Source organism: Vespula vulgaris, chromosome 14 (assembly GCF_905475345.1).
Source record: "Vespula vulgaris chromosome 14, iyVesVulg1.1, whole genome shotgun sequence".
Lineage (NCBI taxonomy): Eukaryota > Metazoa > Arthropoda > Insecta > Hymenoptera > Vespidae > Vespula > Vespula vulgaris.
In genome coordinates, this window is record NC_066599.1 from 1754121 (window position 1) to 1769991 (window position 15871).

Sequence of the window (15871 nt, forward strand, 5' to 3'; positions counted from 1 at the left end):
TCTCTTTCTCTTTTTCTTTCTACTCCTCCTCTTCCTCCTTCATCCTCTCTTATCTCGTTCTTCTTCTATAGCGAGAATATTGTTTTCGAGAAATTACGAACTGGAGAATGTATACGTGTGTACATGTGAATGAATCGCCCGTACGAGGGGATAAACATAACTTTGTTTCGGCAATTATTACTGATTGCCAGTAGTTGCGTCATTGCGGTCCATAGCAGCCTTTAATTTCTATCCCAGTACTCAACTCATACGAATTGGCTCGTTTATATATCTGTCCATGTGCGTATTGAGCAAAAGAGATTCAAAGCTCGCTCGATCGAGTCAGAAATTTATCGAGCGTTTAATTATAAAATCATGACTCGCGTTGCAATATTCCATTTCCCGTAGACATGGGACGCGTCATCATAATTGGAAAATTAATCGATAAGTCGTTGTCCTCGTATTCCGTAGTTCGCAGGATTAACAAAATTTCGTTTGTTTAACAAAATATATATGTGTATCTTCCTTTCGTAGATTTCGATACTATACATACATATTATATATATATATATATTAAAAATAAGAAAACGTATAAAAGCATTCATAAAAAAGAATTTCCATTCATTCATACGTTCGTTCTTCGCCAAACATTCATTCATTCTTTTTTTCTTCTTATATCTCAAATATATCTCATTATTTAATTTCCATTTCCCTCATTAACAATACCCGATATATCTAATAAACAGATAAAATAAGATAAAATGAGTCATCTAAAGAGAGAGAGAGAGAGAGAGAGAGAGAGAGAGAGAGAGAGAGAGAGAGAGAGAGAGAGAGAGAGAGAGAGAGAGAGAGAGAAAAGAAAAAGAAAAAAGAGAAAAAAAAGATAAAAAAGAAAAAAGAACTCCATTCTTCATCGAATGAAAAGGAAAAATTGAATCGAAATTCGTACAATTGGATACTGACCTAAATCTTATCGAAAACTAGTACACAATGTTATAATATCTCCTATAAATATTCGACCAGGGAAAGGTTGGCGAGAAGAGAAAGGAGAGAAGAAGGAGGAGGAGAGAAGGAGGAGTTCGATCGATCAGCATGGAAGTTTCGAAGACGAGGTGGGTTGAAGAAAAAAAAATAAAAAAACAAGAAAGAAAGAAAAAAGAAGAAAGAAAAAAGGAAAAAAAAGAAAAGTGAGGAAAAAGAGGAAGAGGAAGAGGAAGAGAAGAGAAGAGAAGAGAAGAGAAGAGACCTATCGAGTCGGTAGTATTCGATGCCTATACACATTCAGCCAGGTGTAGAGAAGCATGAAGCAAGCCATAAGTAAGCCGTAAGCCGAGGCAGACCGTCGGGGGCTGGTTCTGACTGGCAGGTTTCTTCATCGAAGAAGCCACCGGAAATGATGCTTCCTTCCGTGAGCTTGTAAAGTTATTGTCATTACTATCACGAGTAACGTTTAGTCCAAGTACGTCAATAATTGTCCCACCAGCGAAAATATACTTTAAATATGAAACAGTCAGGTGCAGAGCCTCCTCCGATCCCCATCAAGATGACTCCCGACAGGAACACGCCTCGTACACGCTTTCCTATGCTCGCCTTGACTCCGACCCCCTTTTTTCTTCAATCTTACTTTTTTTTTTTTTTATTCTCTTTTTCTTTCTTATACTTTTGCGCCTACTTTCACAACGATGTAACTAACACGAGAGAAAGAGAGAGAGAAAGAGAGGGAAAGAGATATGTCATTTGAAAAGTGCCTTCTTTTACTGATCGCTCATCTTGAGATAAAAGAAGCAACTTTTCTTTTACTTTACTTTACTTTACTTTACTTTACTTTACTTTTCGTTTGTTTTGTTCCGTTTCGTTTGATTTGATTTGATTTTATTTTATTCTATTTTATTTTTCTATCCGCGAAACGCGTTGACGGACTCGTCAACTCCTCCCCTCTTATTCTTTCTTTCCCACCCTGACAGCTCACGTGAATAGAGAAAAAGAAGAATGCTTTTTTTAAGACATATTATATTATCCTTGCATTGGTCGGATTAACGTTTGTAGTCTGACAGATAACGTCGGTTATAACGTTGCGTGATGGAACAAACGTGAAATGAGTTTTCATATTTTCGATATTCGATAATTCACTTTGGTCGTCGGGTTTAAACTGACATAACGTTTTGTTGAATGTGTATACTCGTAGTTAGTCGAATAAATGATTATAAATTTCGTTAAAAACCGTCTATACTGTGTGTGTGTGTGTGTGTGTGTGTGTGTGTACGTAGTAAAACGTTCGATTTGTTATTATAATTATTTCATTTAACTATATATCATGTTTGAATTTACGGGATAAAAAAACTCTACCACTCGAGAGTAAGTCCAAAAGAGGATCATACTCGTTCCAATAATTTGTTGAAAAAAATTACAACCAGTAACTCGTGCCGAATTCGGACCTTTCATCCTCTCGATAACGAGTACCGGAGGGACTTAAAATTTTTTCCACTCACTACTTAAGAAGTTCTTTGATGGCTCCAAAATACTCGTTCCTGATTTAGGTCGAAATTGAGGGTGGATGATTCGTAGGTGGTTGAAAATGAGGTAGGTCGACATCGAAGTTGGTTGAGATCCTCTTCAATGATGCACTGACTCTATTACGCGATAATTATTTATTCATTACGATGAATAAATACATTGAATATAATATTTAAATATAAATACAGTCTATGCGACTGTTTAAAAAGAAAAATAATACTTTATACGAACAAACACTGACTCTATAATTGACTGCATTGCGCGCAATCGACTCAATCGCGGACACATATACCTAAAAATTAATTAAATTAATATGATTAATTCAGATTAATGAACAAATAATGCTTCTACTGCGCGACTTTTTTTTTCTTTCTTTTTTTTTTTTATTATACTCGGTTTATTCGTTGCATCGTGCGCAATTATCGTAATAACGGAATTATTGCTATCATTGTTATAATAAGCAATTTTAAAAATTATTAAGGAAATCTTTTGTAAAAAAAAGTTTACTTACTTGAAGTCTTCGTTGATCCTTACACGTTGAGCATCCTGCCCCCGCAATGATGAAGAGACTATGCACTAAACACTGACTCTACTTCGCGAATCTAATTTGCTTTAATCAGCTTATTAAATTCTAAGAACAAATAAAAATATTACGAACAAACACTGCTACTATACTTCGCGAGTTTCTATCGATTTTAATTTAATCAGCTTATTAAATTGTAAAAATAAATATATAAATTTCGAACAAGAATTGTAAAAATAAATATATAAATTTCGAACAAGAATCGTAAAAATAAATATATAAATTACGAACAAGCACTGCTTCTACTCCGCGATGTTTTCTTTTATTTAAACGATACTACACACTCGTTGTTAAATTCACAATTGCAATGATGTTCTGAAAGAAGAAAATAATAAAAACGGAATTAGTTGTTATCGTTATAACAAAAAAGAATCTTCAAATTATTAAAAAAACGTTTAATAAAAATATGTACTCGTTTTATTAACTGATCCTTACACGATGGTAGACTTTAATAGAATTTATCTGGGATAACAAAAATAATACAAATTTCTATACTTTTTTATATGTGATAATAGATTTATTATAATGTTAAATAAATATGAATGAAGTTATATATATATATATATATATATATATCAAAATTAAATTGTTAAGTAATATAAAATATGTACTTTAGAGGAAATTGATTGAAGTCCTCGTAGAGATGTAATTAAATACACGCCGAAATACTCTTTAAAACAGAGAAGACTTTTCTTAAGCTAATCATACGAGAAATAATACGAACGCGTGGTTACCTTCATTGTGTTCTTGACCGAAAAAATTCTTGGAAATTCATAGCTCATTTATTGTTTACATGCCGAATGTTATCTATCTATCTCTCTCTATTACACGTATTTTTATATCATTATTTACTCGTACGAGTGCGAACGACGACCAACGATCACCTTCGTTTTTCTGCTATATTTATTTCCTTCATAGAATTCTTGGAAAATTGACGCGCAAATAACTCGTATTAATAAAGTATAAGGTGAACATCGCTTTGTATAAATCTGTAGTCTCTGTGTGTATGTACGTTCTGTATAAAGAATATTCATATGTGTGCATTGTGTATATGTGACGTACGTGTGTATATGAAAGTATGTGTATGCGTGTATGTACGTAGGCATATCGTATTACATACTGGATATATTACGTATGTATGAAAATCGAATATAATGCGAAATATGATGGATTACGATCGATTAATAGAAAATAATTAATTACAGCAACGTTAAAGTGTGAGAGAAGTAACGATATCGAGAAAATAAGAGGAGAAAGTTCTCAAAAATAAGTAGTACGTAACAACCTGATAGAACGCCAAGACGACGATTTTATTTTCACGAATATCTTTTTAACGCAACGATATTTCGGTTTGCCAACACGGCCACATGTAAATCGCGTTTTCGGCAATCGTTTGATATACTGGAGAAAGCTGAACGTGCGAAAAAATATTCTAATTACCTGTAATTACGAGGACGACGACGCTCCGTTCAACCTGTTGGCACTCGCGAACACAAAATGGCGACACATTATCGGTGACACGGCAAGAAGACCGGCCGCGCATGCGCATAGCGACACTTCGTAATGGCTTACCCGAGCACACGTAATTTTTCGATGTATTATAGAAAAATATCGAAATGTTAAAAATATCATATGGAGACTGAAAATATATCAAAACGTATAGTTCCGAAGCCAAAATTACGAAAACAAATGTTCGAAATAACCTACGTGCAAGGATAAAGCCTTAAACGAGAGAGAAAAATGAGGACGAAATACATCGTGAACGAGATATCATTTTTTCTATCCCAAATATTTCTTAAACGCAGTAATACTTCGTCTTGCAAACAATACACCACGCAAATCGCGAGTTTGATAATCGATTAATGTACCCGAGAGATATGTATGATTCAGAAAAAATATAATAATTACCTGCAATTAGGAGGACGATGTACACTCCTCGACATCTTGATGGGAAAAGACCGAAATAAGTCGAGCAGCCAATGACGAGCCGCGATTGTCATCTAAAGAATCTCTTAACCAATAGCTTTGCTCGACGTAATTAATATGTGTTAATACTTATAAATATGAAAACTTTATTAAATTCGATATAAACAAATATAATACAATAAAATAAATGGCTAATTCAGTTGAATTACGATATGGTACGAAGTGATTTTTATAACAACAAAACTGAAAGTAATTGCTCTTATAATCCATAGCCATATATAATAAATGGTAATAGATATGCCAAGCATTTCCAACTTCTACATGATTCGTGCAGAACATAAGGTATTAATTCTATATTCGTATTTCATGAATCGTGGTTTCAAAGAGGGATTTTTCTAATTCAATGATGAAGCACAATTCAACTTTGGAATAAGAAACATATTATTACGCATTTAATTTCAACATGCTTATAATATAAACAAAAACGGAATTTTGATTGACTTTAACAGTTCAACTATCAGTTTCCCCTTGCATTACGACGAGTACACATCGAAGCTCTCTCTTTCCAAACGACAAAGGTTAGAAAATTAATACTTTCGATAAATTTATAATTATATTAACAAGATATAATATACACGGAGTACAAAAAGCTAATATTTAAGCAATACTGCATTCGATTAACTATTCTTAAGCTCGTAATACGCGGTAAATATAAAATAAATCTAATTCAACAAAAAAGTACTTTCGAAAGACTACAATTTCTTTCGTATTCCGACGAGGGAACATCGAAATTCACTTTTTTCATAATATTAAAGTTAAGAATTATTTAAACTTTCGATTAATTCGTAATTATTTAAATAATCATTAATGTACACGAAAAACAATCAAGTATTATTTAAATAATACTACATTCGGATAAGCATTACCAACCTCGTAAGACGAAATAAACAAAATTAAAAATTCTGATACTTAAAAATTTAAAAACTCCCGCTTTTTGTTTACTCGTAATATAATATATAGAGATTGACTTTGACGGTTATTGGCTCAGTTTCCATATGGATTTCGACGAAAAAAGATTACAGATATTTCAAGATAACTTTCATGCAAGTATCAACGAAGACTTAAAGTAAATATACGCCGCCCATATCACACATTTCTGTAATATTCTATACAATTTCTTTTATTTTACATTAAAATGTTGTACTGGTAGTCTTCTTTGGTTACGTACGATGTCAATAAATCGAAACTTTTATTGACTTCGACAATACTTGAATGAGTCTGCCTTTGAATTAAACGAGTACACATCGAAGATCTCACAGGATGCCTTTTCTCCAAACACCAACTAAGACTTAAAGTAAATATATTTTTCCCCAACATATTTTTCGAATAATTTATAGATTCTTATTATCAGTGTGATACAACTTATTTTTTTTTAATTTTCTATTTCAAGACTACTGCAATCGTGCGTGTAACAATGAAGGCATCGAGTGTTTGCGTTGTTAAATTAAAAAATTGAGTAGAAGAGAAGACGTAATGCAAGTAAATTAGTCGATCACTCATTCATTCGATAATCTATACGATTTGTATCTTTGCAGAATGAAACGGAGTGGTGGGGATACTGTGCCACTCGGAGGGGATATAAGGCGGCCGCCTTTGGCAGTTAGTCCAGTCATGCAACTAATTTTCACTATTCATATATGAATCTTCGCGGTACGCATGCTCCGCAAGTAAAAGAGAAGGGGTAATGCAACTACTTAGTCGATCACCCATTCATTCAATAATCTATACGATTTGTATCGTTTTAGAATTAAAGGGAGTAGTGGGGATGATCTGCCACCCGAGAAGTGGTATAAGGCGGCCGCCTTTGACAGTGGGTCCAGTCATGCCACGAATTTCCACCATTCACATCTCAATACTCGCGGTACACACGCTCCGCAAGTAAAAGAGAAGGGGTAATACAAATACATTAGTCGATCACTCATTCGTTCAATGATCTATACGATTTCTCTCTTTGTAGAATGAAACGGAGTGGTGGGGATACTGTGCCACTCGGAGGGGATATAAGGCGGCCGCCTTTGACAGTGGGTCCATTCATGCAACGAATTTTTACCACTCATATATGAATCTACGCGGTACGCATGCTCCGCAAGGAAAGGAGAAGAGGTAATGCAAGTTCATTAATCGATCACTCCTTCATTCGATGATCTATACGATTTCTATCTTTGCAGAATGAAACGGAGTGGTGGGGATACTGTGCCACTCGGAGGGGATATAAGGCGGCCGCCTTCGACAGTGGGTCCATTCATGCAACGAATTTTTACCACTCATATATGAATCTACGCGGTACGCATGCTCCGCAAGGAAAGGAGAAGAGGTAATGCAAGTTCATTAATCGATCACTCCTTCATTCGATGATCTATACGATTTCTATCTTTGCAGAATGAAACGGAGTGGTGGGGATACTGTGCCACTCGGAGGGGATATAAGGCGGCCGCCTTTGACAGTGGGTCCATTCATGCAACGAATTTTTACCACTCATATATGAATCTACGCGGTAGGCATGCTCCGCAAGGAAAGGAGAAGAGGTAATGCAAGTTCATTAATCGATCACTCCTTCATTCGATGATCTATACGATTTCTATCTTTGCAGAATGAAATGGAGTGGTGGGGATACTGTGCCACTCGGAGGGGATATAAGGCGGCCGCCTTTGGCAGTGGGTCCATTCATGCAACGAATTTTTACCACTCATATATGAATCTACGCGGTACGCATGCTCCGCAAGGAAAGGAGAAGAGGTAATGCAAGTTCATTAATCGATCACTCCTTCATTCGATGATCTATACGATTTCTATCTTTGCAGAATGAAACGGAGTGGTGGGGATACTGTGCCACTCGGAGGGGATATAAGGCGGCCGCCTTTGACAGTGGGTCCATTCATGCAACGAATTTTTACCACTCATATATGAATCTACGCGGTAGGCATGCTCCGCAAGGAAAGGAGAAGAGGTAATGCAAGTTCATTAATCGATCACTCCTTCATTCGATGATCTATACGATTTCTATCTTTGCAGAATGAAACGGAGTGGTGGGGATACTGTGCCACTCGGAGGGGATATAAGGCGGCCGCCTTTGGCGGTGGGTCCATTCATGCAACGAATTTTTACCACTCATATATGAATCTACGCGGTACGCATGCTCCGCAAGGAAAGGAGAAGAGGTAATGCAAGTTCATTAATCGATCACTCCTTCATTCGATGATCTATACGATTTCTATCTTTGCAGAATGAAATGGAGTGGTGGGGATACTGTGCCACTCGGAGGGGATATAAGGCGGCCGCCTTTGGCGGTGGGTCCATTCATGCAACGAATTTTTACCACTCATATATGAATCTACGCGGTAGGCATGCTCCGCAAGGAAAGGAGAAGAGGTAATGCAAGTTCATTAATCGATCACTCCTTCATTCGATGATCTATACGATTTCTATCTTTGCAGAATGAAACGGAGTGGTGGGGATACTGTGCCACTCGGAGGGGATATAAGGCGGCCGCCTTTGACAGTGGGTCCATTCATGCAACGAATTTTTACCACTCATATATGAATCTACGCGGTAGGCATGCTCCGCAAGGAAAGGAGAAGAGGTAATGCAAGTTCATTAATCGATCACTCCTTCATTCGATGATCTATACGATTTCTATCTTTGCAGAATGAAATGGAGTGGTGGGGATACTGTGCCACTCGGAGGGGATATAAGGCGGCCGCCTTTGGCGGTGGGTCCATTCATGCAACGAATTTTTACCACTCATATATGAATCTACGCGGTACGCATGCTCCGCAAGGAAAGGAGAAGAGGTAATGCAAGTTCATTAATCGATCACTCCTTCATTCGATGATCTATACGATTTCTATCTTTGCAGAATGAAATGGAGTGGTGGGGATACTGTGCCACTCGGAGGGGATATAAGGCGGCCGCCTTTGACAGTGGGTCCATTCATGCAACGAATTTTTACCACTCATATATGAATCTACGCGGTACGCATGCTCCGCAAGGAAAGGAGAAGAGGTAATGCAAGTTCATTAATCGATCACTCCTTCATTCGATGATCTATACGATTTCTATCTTTGCAGAATGAAACGGAGTGGTGGGGATACTGTGCCACTCGGAGGGGATATAAGGCGGCCGCCTTTGACAGTGGGTCCATTCATGCAACGAATTTTTACCACTCATATATGAATCTACGCGGTACGCATGCTCCGCAAGGAAAGGAGAAGAGGTAATGCAAGTTCATTAATCGATCACTCCTTCATTCGATGATCTATACGATTTCTATCTTTGCAGAATGAAACGGAGTGGTGGGGATACTGTGCCACTCGGAGGGGATATAAGGCGGCCGCCTTCGACAGTGGGTCCATTCATGCAACGAATTTTTACCACTCATATATGAATCTACGCGGTACGCATGCTCCGCAAGGAAAGGAGAAGAGGTAATGCAAGTTCATTAATCGATCACTCCTTCATTCGATGATCTATACGATTTCTATCTTTGCAGAATGAAACGGAGTGGTGGGGATACTGTGCCACTCGGAGGGGATATAAGGCGGCCGCCTTTGGCGGTGGGTCCATTCATGCAACGAATTTTTACCACTCATATATGAATCTACGCGGTACGCATGCTCCGCAAGGAAAGGAGAAGAGGTAATGCAAGTTCATTAATCGATCACTCCTTCATTCGATGATCTATACGATTTCTATCTTTGCAGAATGAAACGGAGTGGTGGGGATACTGTGCCACTCGGAGGGGATATAAGGCGGCCGCCTTTGACAGTGGGTCCATTCATGCAACGAATTTTTACCACTCATATATGAATCTACGCGGTAGGCATGCTCCGCAAGGAAAGGAGAAGAGGTAATGCAAGTTCATTAATCGATCACTCCTTCATTCGATGATCTATACGATTTCTATCTTTGCAGAATGAAATGGAGTGGTGGGGATACTGTGCCACTCGGAGGGGATATAAGGCGGCCGCCTTTGGCGGTGGGTCCATTCATGCAACGAATTTTTACCACTCATATATGAATCTACGCGGTACGCATGCTCCGCAAGGAAAGGAGAAGAGGTAATGCAAGTTCATTAATCGATCACTCCTTCATTCGATGATCTATACGATTTCTATCTTTGCAGAATGAAACGGAGTGGTGGGGATACTGTGCCACTCGGAGGGGATATAAGGCGGCCGCCTTTGACAGTGGGTCCATTCATGCAACGAATTTTTACCACTCATATATGAATCTACGCGGTAGGCATGCTCCGCAAGGAAAGGAGAAGAGGTAATGCAAGTTCATTAATCGATCACTCCTTCATTCGATGATCTATACGATTTCTATCTTTGCAGAATGAAATGGAGTGGTGGGGATACTGTGCCACTCGGAGGGGATATAAGGCGGCCGCCTTTGGCGGTGGGTCCATTCATGCAACGAATTTTTACCACTCATATATGAATCTACGCGGTACGCATGCTCCGCAAGGAAAGGAGAAGAGGTAATGCAAGTTCATTAATCGATCACTCCTTCATTCGATGATCTATACGATTTCTATCTTTGCAGAATGAAATGGAGTGGTGGGGATACTGTGCCACTCGGAGGGGATATAAGGCGGCCGCCTTTGACAGTGGGTCCATTCATGCAACGAATTTTTACCACTCATATATGAATCTACGCGGTACGCATGCTCCGCAAGGAAAGGAGAAGAGGTAATGCAAGTTCATTAATCGATCACTCCTTCATTCGATGATCTATACGATTTCTATCTTTGCAGAATGAAACGGAGTGGTGGGGATACTGTGCCACTCGGAGGGGATATAAGGCGGCCGCCTTTGACAGTGGGTCCATTCATGCAACGAATTTTTACCACTCATATATGAATCTACGCGGTACGCATGCTCCGCAAGGAAAGGAGAAGAGGTAATGCAAGTTCATTAATCGATCACTCCTTCATTCAATAATTTATACGATTTCTATCTTTGTAGAATAAAACGGAGTGGTGGGGATACTGTGCCACTTGGGGGAAATAAAAGGCGGCCGCCTTTGGTAGTGGGTCCATTCATGGCGCGAATTTCCACCATTCACATCTCAATCCTCGCGGTACGCATGCTCCGCAAGGAAAGGAGAAGAGGTAATATAAATACATTAGTCAATAAAACATTCATTAAATAATCTATACGATTTCTATCTTTGTAGAATGAAAGGGAGTGGTGGGGATACTCTGCCACTTGGGAGAGATATAAGGAAGCACTTTACAACGTTGTATCTATCGTTTCGGGTGGGACCCTTGGGAGGGGCCCAAGGGTGTGGGCCTTCGGGCGGGTTACTGTCTCCAAAACATTTTCCTTTTCGTTTCCCCTCCAATCCCATTTTTGCTTCAGGTTATATCATCGCGGAACGATTGCTGCGCACAACCATAAAATTGGCCTTTTCGCAGAATGCCATAGGAGCGAATACTCACGAAAATTTAACGCAAGTACAATGAGGTATCATTCAAATTTTCTACATTCTTAACTATTTGTTTTGTTTCAGACTTCCTTCTTTTTGGGAGGATGTTGACAATCTATCTCCGCGAGAGGACTTAGAAATTTTCACAGGATGGCATAGGAGGGGATTCCACGAACATTCTACGCATGTACAATGTGTATCTCTCATATTTTCGTATTTCTATACTGTTTCCTTTATTTAGTCTTCGACTGTACGCCTTCGGAGGACGTTGACAATCTATCTCCGCGAGAGGACTTAGAAATTTTCTCAGGATGGCATAGAAGGAGTACCCACGATGACTTTACGCAAGTAGAATGTAGTATCTTTCACATTTTCGAAATGCTGTACTATTTTTTTTGTTTCAGACATCATTCTGTGCTTTCGGAGGGCCTTGAAAATCTATCTCCGCGAGAGGACTTAGAAATTTTTACAGAATGGCATACGAGGGGATTCCACGAACATTCTACGCATGTACAATGTGTATCTCTCATATTTTCGTATTTCTATACTGTTTCCTTTGTTTTAGTCTTCGACTGTACGCCTTCGGAGGACGTTGACAATCTATCTCCGCGAGAGGACTTAGAAATTTTCACAGGATGGCATAGGAGGCGTACCCACGAAGACTTTACGCAAGTAGAATGTAGTATCTTTCACATTTTCGAAATGCTGTACTATTTTTTTTGTTTCAGACATCATTCTGTGCTTTCGGAGGGCCTTGAAAATCTATCTCCGCGAGAGGACTTAGAAATTTTCACAGAATGGCATAGGAGGGGATTCCACGAACATTCTACGCAAGTCCAATGTGTATCTCTCATATTTTCGTATTTCTATACTGTTTCCTTTGTTTTAGTCTTCGACTGTACGCCTTCGGAGGACGTTGACAATCTATCTCCGCGAGAGGACTTAGAAATTTTCACAGGATGGCATAGGAGGGGATTCCACGAACATTCTACGCAAGTACAATGTAGTGTCTTTCACATTTTCGAAATGCTATACTATTTTTTTTGTTTCAGACATCATTCTGTGCTTTCGGAGGGCCTTGAAAATCTATCTCCGCGAGAGGACTTAGAAATTTTCTCAGGATGGCATAGAAGGAGTACCCACGATGACTTTACGCAAGTAGAATGTAGTATCTTTCACATTTTCGAAATGCTGTACTATTTTTTTTGTTTCAGACATCATTCTGTGCTTTCGGAGGGCCTTGAAAATCTATCTCCGCGAGAGGACTTAGAAATTTTCACAGAATGGCATAGGAGGGGATTCCACGAACATTCTACGCAAGTCCAATGTGTATCTCTCATATTTTCGTATTTCTATACTGTTTCCTTTGTTTTAGTCTTCGACTGTACGCCTTCGGAGGACGTTGACAATCTATCTCCGCGTGAGGACTTAGAAATTTTCACAGGATGGCATAGGAGGCGTACCCACGAAGACTTTACGCAAGTAGAATGTAGTATCTTTCACATTTTCGAAATGCTATACTATTTTTTTTGTTTCAGACATCATTCTGTGCTTTCGGAGGGCCTTGAAAATCTATCTCCGCGAGAGGACTTAGAAATTTTCACAGAATGGCATAGGAGGGGATTCCACGAACATTCTACGCAAGTCCAATGTGTATCTCTCATATTTTCGTATTTCTATACTGTTTCCTTTGTTTTAGTCTTCGACTGTACGCCTTCGGAGGACGTTGACAATCTATCTCCGCGATGGGACTTAGAAATTTTCACAGGATGGCATAGGAGGCGTACCTACGAAGACTTTACGCAAGTAGAATGTAGTATCTTTCACATTTTCGAAATGCTGTACTATTTTTTTTGTTTCAGACATCATTCTGTGCTTTCGGAGGGCCTTGAAAATCTATCTCCGCGAGAGGACTTAGAAATTTTCTCAGGATGGCATAGAAGGAGTACCCACGATGACTTTACGCAAGTAGAATGTAGTATCTTTCACATTTTCGAAATGCTGTACTATTTTTTTTGTTTCAGACATCATTCTGTGCTTTCGGAGGGCCTTGAAAATCTATCTCCGCGAGAGGACTTAGAAATTTTCTCAGGATGGCATAGAAGGAGTACCCACGATGACTTTACGCAAGTAGAATGTAGTATCTTTCACATTTTCGAAATGCTGTACTATTTTTTTTGTTTCAGACATCATTCTGTGCTTTCGGAGGGCCTTGAAAATCTATCTCCGCGAGAGGACTTAGAAATTTTCACAGAATGGCATAGGAGGGGATTCCACGAACATTCTACGCTAGTACAATGTGTATCTCTCATACCACAAGGAAAGGGACTTAGAAATTTCTGTGCCTTCCGGGGACTTTGACAATCTACCACCAGGAAGGGACTTAGAAATTTCTGTGCCTTCCGGGGACTTGACAATCTACCACCAGGAAGGGACTTAGAAATTTCTGTGCCTTCCGGGGACTTTGACAATCTACCACCAGGAAGGGACTTAGAAATTTCTGTGCCTTCCGGGGACTTTGACAATCTACCACCAGGAAGGGACTTAGAAATTTCTGTGCCTTCCGGGGACTTGACAATCTACCACCAGGAAGGGACTTAGAAATTTCTGTGCCTTCCGGGGACTTTGACAATCTACCACCAGGAAGGGACTTAGAAATTTCTGTGCCTTCCGGGGACTTTGACAATCTACCACCAGGAAGGGACTTAGAAATTTCTGTGCCTTCCGGGGACTTTGACAATCTACCACCAGGAAGGGACTTAGAAATTTCTGTGCCTTCCGTGGACTTTGACAATCTACCACCAGGAAGGGACTTAGAAATTTCTGTGCCTTCCGGGGACTTTGACAATCTACCACCAGGAAGGGACTTAGAAATTTCTGTGCCTTCCGGGGACTTTGACAATCTACCACCAGGAAGGGACTTAGAAATTTCTGTGCCTTCCGGGGACTTTGACAATCTACCACCAGGAAGGGACTTAGAAATTTCTGTGCCTTCCGTGGACTTTGACAATCTACCACCAGGAAGGAACTTAGAAATTTCTGTGCCTTCCGGGGACTTTGACAATCTACCACCAGGAAGGGACTTAGAAATTTCTGTGCCTTCTGGGGACTTTGACATTCTACCACCAGGAAGGGACTTAGAAATTTCTGTGCCTTCCGGGGACTTTGACAATCTACCACCAGGAAGGGACTTAGAAATTTCTGTGCCTTCCGGGGACTTTGACAATCTACCACCAGGAAGGGACTTAGAAATTTCTGTGCCTTCCGGGGACTTTGACAATCTACCACCAGGAAGGGACTTAGAAATTTCTGTGCCTTCCGGGGACTTTGACAATCTACCACCAGGAAGGGACTTAGAAATTTCTGTGCCTTCCGGGGACTTTGACAATCTACCACCAGGAAGGGACTTAGAAATTTCTGTGCCTTCCGTGGACTTTGACAATCTACCACCAGGAAGGGACTTAGAAATTTCTGTGCCTTCCGGGGACTTTGACAATCTACCACCAGGAAGGGACTTAGAAATTTCTGTGCCTTCCGGGGACTTTGACAATCTACCACCAGGAAGGGACTTAGAAATTTCTGTGCCTTCCGGGGACTTTGACAATCTACCACCAGGAAGGGACTTAGAAATTTCTGTGCCTTCCGTGGACTTTGACAATCTACCACCAGGAAGGAACTTAGAAATTTCTGTGCCTTCCGGGGACTTTGACAATCTACCACCAGGAAGGGACTTAGAAATTTCTGTGCCTTCTGGGGACTTTGACATTCTACCACCAGGAAGGGACTTAGAAATTTCTGTGCCTTCCGGGGACTTTGACAATCTACCACCAGGAAGGGACTTAGAAATTTCTGTGCCTTCCGGGGACTTTGACAATCTACCACCAGGAAGGGACTTAGAAATTTCTGTGCCTTCCGGGGACTTTGACAATCTACCACCAGGAAGGAACTTAGAAATTTCTGTGCCTTCCGGGGACTTTGACAATCTACCACCAGGAAGGAACTTAGAAATTTCTGTGCCTTCCGGGGACTTTGACAATCTACCACCAGGAAGGGACTTAGAAATTTCTGTGCCTTCCGGGGACTTTGACAATCTACCACCAGGAAGGGACTTAGAAATTTCTGTGCCTTCTGGGGACTTTGACATTCTACCACCAGGAAGGGACTTAGAAATTTCTGTGCCTTCCGGGGACTTTGACAATCTACCACCAGGAAGGGACTTAGAAATTTCTGTGCCTTCCGGGAACTTGGTAATCTACCGCCGGGAAGGGACTTAGAAATTTCTGTGCCTTCCGGGAACTTGGTAATCTACCGCCGGGAATGGACTTAGAAATTTCTGTGCCTTCCGCGGACTTTGACAATCTTTTACCAGGAATGGACTTA

At 39.9% G+C, this 15871-nt stretch overlaps 2 protein-coding genes and 1 long non-coding RNA gene across 35 annotated transcripts in view; 2 read left to right on the top strand and 1 right to left on the bottom strand.

The window, feature by feature from the left end:
- LOC127068897 (neurotrimin-like) overlaps window positions 1-3153 on the bottom strand; it is a 245585-nt gene extending 242432 nt beyond the window's left edge. Inside the window, exons 1-2 of the mRNA XM_051005273.1 lie at window positions 3005-3153; window positions 2469-2785 (exon numbers count right to left, since the gene is read on the bottom strand). Of these exons, the coding sequence (XP_050861230.1) occupies window positions 2469-2571 (103 nt within the window). The 5' untranslated portion in view covers window positions 2572-2785; window positions 3005-3153. The remainder of the gene's footprint in view (window positions 1-2468; window positions 2786-3004) is intronic.
- Window positions 3154-7018: 3865 nt separating this feature from the next.
- On the top strand, window positions 7019-11065 carry LOC127069127 (uncharacterized). 26 transcript variants are annotated; one of them, XR_007783348.1, is made up of 12 exons: window positions 7019-7165; window positions 7442-7587; window positions 8286-8431; window positions 8708-8853; window positions 8919-9064; window positions 9130-9275; window positions 9763-9908; window positions 9974-10119; window positions 10396-10541; window positions 10607-10752; window positions 10818-10963; window positions 11029-11065. It is a non-coding gene; the product is annotated as an uncharacterized LOC127069127 (long non-coding RNA). The 26 variants fall into 26 exon arrangements; XR_007783350.1 differs by lacking the exons at window positions 7442-7587; window positions 9763-9908 and adding exons at window positions 7864-8009; window positions 9552-9697; XR_007783349.1 differs by lacking the exon at window positions 7442-7587 and adding an exon at window positions 7864-8009.
- A 900-nt stretch (window positions 11066-11965) lies between these two features.
- Window positions 11966-14264, top strand: LOC127068829 (uncharacterized). 8 transcript variants are annotated; one of them, XM_051005109.1, is made up of 2 exons: window positions 11966-13135; window positions 13354-14264. In XM_051005109.1, exons 1-2 carry the CDS (start codon window positions 12194-12196, stop codon window positions 13381-13383), a joined length of 972 nt encoding a protein of 323 aa, XP_050861066.1. In that variant the 5' UTR covers window positions 11966-12193; the 3' UTR covers window positions 13384-14264. The 8 variants fall into 8 exon arrangements, with proteins under 8 accessions (XP_050861066.1, XP_050861067.1, XP_050861068.1 ...); XM_051005110.1 differs by having other exon boundaries at window positions 13516-14264; XM_051005111.1 differs by having other exon boundaries at window positions 13678-14264.
- The last annotated feature ends 1607 nt before the right edge of the window (window positions 14265-15871 follow it).

Coding starts and splice junctions, on each gene's coding strand:
- LOC127068829 (XM_051005108.1), top strand. CDS start 12,680: ATGCTGTACTATTTTTTTTGTTTCAGACATCATTCTGTGCTTTCGGAG.